This window comes from Budorcas taxicolor, chromosome 19 (assembly GCF_023091745.1).
Source record: "Budorcas taxicolor isolate Tak-1 chromosome 19, Takin1.1, whole genome shotgun sequence".
NCBI classification, from domain to species: Eukaryota; Metazoa; Chordata; class Mammalia; order Artiodactyla; family Bovidae; genus Budorcas; species Budorcas taxicolor.
The window spans coordinates 21,796,225-21,802,580 of NC_068928.1; the positions used below are offsets into that span (position 1 = coordinate 21,796,225).

At 49.1% G+C, this 6,356-nt stretch overlaps 1 protein-coding gene across 1 annotated transcript; it reads right to left on the reverse strand.

The window, feature by feature from the left end:
* TIMM22 (translocase of inner mitochondrial membrane 22) lies at positions 1-5,728 on the reverse strand. The gene is made up of 4 exons (XM_052658306.1): positions 5,465-5,728; positions 3,397-3,593; positions 2,576-2,648; positions 1-539 (listed from the first exon to the last, which is right to left on the reverse strand). Exons 1-4 carry the CDS (start codon positions 5,700-5,702, stop codon positions 463-465), a joined length of 585 nt encoding a protein of 194 aa, XP_052514266.1. The 5' UTR covers positions 5,703-5,728; the 3' UTR covers positions 1-462.
* Between the last annotated feature and the right edge of the window lie 628 nt (positions 5,729-6,356).

Consider the following 6,356-nt stretch of genomic DNA (forward strand, 5'->3'; position numbering starts at 1 on the left):
CATACACACATATATCTATATAACAAGGATAGCAGAACACTGAACAAAATGACATGACCGGCCGGACGGCATGGCTCCGCTCGGCCCTGCCCTGAGGTCTGAGATGGATGCCTGCAGGCATGGGTCAAGTCCCCTCCATCCCCACAGCACCACAGGCTGCGGGGCTGCCCCTTTGTGGGACTCAGTTCCTACAGGTCAGCACACTGACTCCTTGACTGCCCAAAAGAGAGAATCTGGCATGGCATCTACCCCGCACAGCCTGGCTCGAGTCCAGGTGCAGAGAGCGTGGCTGCTCAGAGGTAGCCGACTGCAGCCAGGCAGCTCCCTCACGACACCAACTACGGGAGAGAAAACAAATGTCTTCAGTCTCTGCAGCAAGTGCCCTGGAGTGGTACAGAAGCTGCCCTCCACAGAGCAGCCTTGATCCTGGGCTGCCATCGTCCTTGCCGGACACCAGTGTCCTCACCGTAGGTAATAGTCAATCGCAGCGGAGAAAGCAGCAAACCCTCCACAGCCGATGACCCCAGCCTTCAAGCCAGCTGTAAAGCAAACACAGATGACATTACCTGTGGTGACAGATGCTGGGTCAAGCTGCACTCAGGAAGTTTGGGTACTTAGGGATGTAAAGAAGCTGGCGAACATGTTCTCCATCATTCAACGTAGCAGAGAGCTGGAAGACTTCAGTGAGGCTCTGCACACGAGCTGATCCAGTGTGCTTTTATCTAACTGTATGTTCGTTTAACTTTTCTCATTCCAAAGAACCGCTACTTCTAGTCTCGTGAAAATAGCTCCTCACAGGCAGGAAACTGGTTAACAGAACCAGCCCTTGGAATCAAGTGAAAGCATATGGCCTGTTACTCTGATTTGTTTATGGAATAAATTCCTGGGAAGGTGATCAAAGCAATCCCAGAGGGAGCTGAGCCTCTCAAAGGCCCTGACAAAGCTGAGAGACGGTAAGACCAAAGGAGAAGTTACTCCATAAATCACAAATGGCTGTGTGAGGAGGACAATCAGGTCTTTAATGACAGAAAATCATCCTGCCTCTCAGAAAATGAGAAAACAGCCTTTTTTGCTTTGGGTAAGTCCAGGCACAGCAGATGGAGAGTGGCCCAGTGACAGACACTGTTAGGGAAGTTAAGTCACTGACACCCTGCTCCGCACTCTTGATAGATACGCCAACAGGGAGAAGTGGCAGGGAACCAGTTTCTTGGTTGCTTACGGTAGATAATCGAACATTTCTAGGATACCTATATTTGGCTTTCAAACGGTAGAGATCTAAGAACCCTAAACTGCAAAACCATTACCGTGAGAACTTAGACACAGAATTAAAATGACGACTGCACAGTATGAAGAAAGATGTCTGTTTGAAATGATGGAGCTGAAAGTTAAGCAGAGCTTGCTCTTTGGACAAATGGGCTTCCCAGGGCTGAATGGGGTCCAACTATGCTTCTGTACTATCCTGCATAGCAACACATTCCAGAGATTACTTATTATGTTCTTCCCATATGTTCAATATGGGGACAGTTCTTTATTCTAAGATAGATATAGTTCTCCATGGATTTCACCTGGGGCTATCTGTCCCTTAGCGTTTCTCCTGATGTACTCTGCATATAAGTTAAATAAGCAGGGTGACAATATACAGCCTTGATGTACTCCTTTTCCTATTTGGAACCAGTCTGTTGTTCCATGTCCAGTTCTAACTGTTGCTTCCTGACCTGCATACAGGTTTCTCAAGAGACAGGTCAGATGGTCTGGTATTCCCATCTCTTTCAATTTTCTCAGTTTATTGTGATCCACACAGTCAAAGGCTTTGGCATAGTCAATAAAGCAGAAATAGATGTTTTTCTGGAACTCTCTTGCTTTTTCAATGATCCAGCAGATGTTGGCAATTTGATCTCTGTTCCTCTGCCTTTTCTAAAGAAGATCCAACCAGTCCATTCTAAAGGAGATCAGTCCTGGGTGTTCACTGGAAGGACTGATGTTGAAGCTGAAACTCCAATACTTTGGCCACCTCATGCGAAGAGTTGCCTCATTGGAGAAGACCCTGATGCTGGGAGGGATTGGGGGCGGGAGGAGGAGGGGACAAGAGAGGATGAGATGGCTGGGTGGCATCACCGACTCGATGGACATGGGTTTGGGTGAACCCTGGGAGTTGGTGATGGACAGGGGGTACTGGCGTGCTGCGTTTCATGGGGTTGCAAAGAGTCGGACACGACTGAGCAACTGAACTCACTGATTTATCCCCCAAGGTACACTGGAAACACTTCTACTTGTCACCACTAGGGGGTGCTACTGGCACCTAGTGGGGAGAGGCCAGGAACAGCACTCCCCTCCACCCAGCAAACACTCCTCTGGTCCAAAATGTTAACAATGCCAAGGATCAGAAACCCTGATTTAGATACTAGAAGTTTCCAAAATTGAGTAACACAGAAAATGTGATTTACTTGTCAGGAGAGGAGAATATCAAGTTCCACATATGCCTTGAGCTGTCCTTTGAACACTCGTGTTTGGAAATCTCAACTTCAGCATGTTGTCCAAGGCCACAAAGAAAAGCATGTGAGAACTGTTTACTAACCTCTGAAACCAATGGCTCCTCCAGTGATGCAGCCACTAATGACACTGTTCTTCCAATCTGATTTTCCCCGGTACTGTGGGTGGAGAAGAGCAGTTCAGAGCCAAAGAAACAAGCCAGACAAGAAAACTAAGGAAAAAAAGACAGGGTTTCTAGCTGGCTAATTTAGTCCCTCCCCAAAGGAAACCTTTTTTTCCTTTCAAAAGTATAAGTCCTAAAATTTGAACGTGTTCACAAATGCTTCCTGCACATGGTACCAAAGTGCTGAGCCAAGTGTCACATTTGAGAAGTAATCAGAATCTCTTCTCAGGTTGCCCAATAAGTCTCTTGTTTAAAATTATTAACCAGGGATTCTCTGGTGATCCAATCATTAGGACTCCATGCTTGCTTCCACTGCAAGGGGCCCAGGTTCCACCCCTGGTTGGGGAACTAAGATACTACAAGCTGCAAGGTGCAGCCAAAAACAATAATAAAAAAATTAATTAACCACTTCTGGCCTATAAAAAAAAATAAAAAATAAGGCAAGCCCAAATCATAAATTCACAAGAAGTTTACATTGCTGCTGCTAAGTCGCTTCAGTCATGTCCGACTCTGTGTGACCCCACAGACGGCAGCCCACCAGGCTCCTCTGTCCCTGGGATTCTCCAGGCAAGAACACTGGAGTGGGTTGCCATGTCCTTCTCCAATAAGGGACTATTTAATGGAAACTGAATCTAGCAAGTACTGGACACTTGTGACCTGCTTTCTAGTAGCAATGGGTATTTCTCTTGAGAATTCACAGGATGGAAACAGGCAAGGCTTTCTCAGAAGGCAGGAACACTTACAGATTCTACTAAACATTCAGTGCAAGAAAACATGGCGCCCACAATGGCAAAATTTTTGGCATAGGACATTCCTCTCTGGCCCATGTCTTTAAGGACTTCTCTGGCCGTCGGCGTGCGGTAAGGATCCTTGGGGTCAAAGCCGACGTTGGTATCAATGCCAGCGGTGAACACCCCAAATGCACCTCCCAAGACAAATCCTAAAAATGAACAGAGATGAAGATTTCCTTGGCACGTTTTTCAGATCACTGTAATAGGGTCATGCTTAAATTGCATCTTTTGGATGGCCGCCAGTGAAGAGGATACCCGGTCCCCTTCTTGCCTCAGAAGCTTTCCACTGGCCTGGTTTCCACATTACAAAACGCAAGATCGATCTAGTTGGCAGCTTCTTCTCTGACTCTTTTTCTGTTTCTTCCTCCTTTCATTTTCTAACCTTCTTCAATATTCCGTCTTTAACCCTCTTTCTCTCTCTGCACTCTCACACATAGACTCTCAAGTTCAGGTATCAACTTTAGAAATCACTCCCTTGACAATGGTGACATTCATAAAAGTCATTTGGTAAGTACCATGTACCAATTACTGACACTTCATTGCCTATTGTCCCAGCCTTACTTGTTCCTTGCAGTAATCCTGTGAGGTAGATACTATTTTCCATTCCTTTCTGTAGTCGAAGAAACTGAGGCTCAGAGAGGTAAACTAACTTCCCTAAGGTCACAAAGTTCCCAAATGGCAAACGCCATGCTGTGGTCCACAGCTGACCTTCCTGAGCCTGCTGGACATTTCCACATGGACATCCTCTTGCCACCTCAAGGTCAGTATGTGTTCAATGAAATCATGGGCACCTCCCCTCCAGACCTCCCTGCTTGCGGCTCCTGTTCTCCAGTCATTCCCATGCCAAACTTCAGGCACACTTAAGGCTGTTTCTCTGCTTCCTCCTGTGACACTAGGTCCACAATTAGCCTAGGGCCTTCATCACTTCCCCCCTGGAACAGTACAAAGACTCACTCATTATTTCAACAGATATGTAAGAGATCTAGGGTCAGACACAATGATGAACAAAGACCCAGTCCATGTCTCACTGAGCTTCAGTCCAGCAAATTCCCTCTATGGTCTCCCTGCCTACTGACTTTCCTTCCCTTTGCACACTCCACCATGAGTCATCAAGCTCTTGGTAACTCTAAAAACTCATCAATGACTGTCCTAATGCCTACAGGCAAAAAGCTCAACCTGCACCACTCCACCCCAACTTGAAAAGCCATTTCTCTTTGTCTAACTTCATTCTCTTAATCCTTCAAGACACAGGCTCCAGTCTCACCTCTTGTGGCCTTCTCCCAACCAAAAAGATCTTTCTTCTTTCTGCTCAATTTCACGTTTCCACCCTCACTATATTCGTTTCTTAATTTCCTTTCATTCTCAATGAGACTTCAACTCACCTGCAAATGTAGTCAGCCTCTTAGCACACAGGAGGGACACCTACATTCTCAAATCCTCAAAGGATTAAAAAACAAAACAAAAACATGCCAAGTCCAGACTTCTTTCCCCCTCGTTCCAGCTGACCAGTCACATTGGGCTCACTGGCCTTTCTGTTTTTTCTAGCCTGAAGTCACTTCCGGCCAGACCTTTACAAGTGCTGCGCCCCAGGTCTGCAGCACTGTCCTCCTTCTCAACACTTTACTTTCTGTGTATATTAAAATATTAGCTTCATGAGAACAAGGCTCTCGTCTCTCATTCTGTCTTTCCACTGCCTGGCACGTGACAACTGCTCAGTAATAATTTGCTGAAAAGTAATTATATCAAAGCGAACGAATGAATGAATGAATGAATGAAGTCAACCATTTTATAATCCCCAGGTCCCGACCCAGGACCGACTCCCTGATCGAATTTCCAGAGGCGAAAGACAACCTCGGGGTCTCGGGAGGAGCTGCTCAAGTTCACTGACAGGTGGGCTGGGTCAAGGTCGCGGGGCCCAGGGCCCCCTCGTCTCCTAGGTGCGTGGTCTTCTGAACAGTGGATCCCGCTGCCGCCCAAGCCCTCAGCCTCCCAAGGCCCCCCCCCACCAGCCCCGCCTCACCTCCCACGCAGGCCAGCGCAGCCTTGAAGGCACAGCTTTCCATCGCCCTCTCGATCATCTTCTGCTCCTCACTCTTGGCTGGACTCGGGATCCCGCCCAGGCTCCCAGGCTCCAGGAGTCGGGGCTGACGCTTGTCGCCCACCAAGTACTGCAGAAGAAGGCTGTACTGCAGCGGAGGGTCGGGGGAAGCCGCCGCCTCAGGTGCGGAGCCCCCAGCCCTGGGGGCGGTCGCCGCCATGACTGTGGCTGCCCAGGAACCCTGGCGTTCTTCTTCCCGCAGCAGATTCCACAAGCTTCCCGTCGGGCCTTGCGCGCCCAGCCACCGTACCGCAACGTCAGATTCGTCACACCGAGCGAGCTCGAGGAAGCCGCGGAAGTCAAGTCAGTCCGTGCACCCCCGGAGGAAGAGCTATGTTCTCCCAAAGCCTCCTGTGAATACTGAGTCAGGCTTGTGAGGCATTCCTAACGACACTGACAAGAGATTTCGAATCACCAGACAGCGCCCTCTACACGGCGTACTGGAATTTGTAGCTCTGAGACACTTACACCCCAGACATTTCCCAGGAAGCCTTGCGCGGGCACGCGGGTCTCCACCACCTCTCGAGCTCCTGACGGGCCGGAGGGCCGGGAGGCTGCAGCGCGCCGGGGCACCAGCAGGGGGTGCGCGCGCCTCGCCACTGTCTATGCTGCTGCTGCTGCTAAGTCGCTTAAGTCGTGTCCGACTCAGTGCGACCCCAGAGATGGCAGCACACCGGGCTCCCCCGTCCCTGGGATTCTCCAGGCAAGAACACTGGAGTGGGTCGCCATTTCCTTCTCCAATGCGTGGAAGTGAAAAGTGAAAGTGAAGTCGCTCAGTCGTGTCCGACCCTCAGCGACCCCATGGACTGTCTTT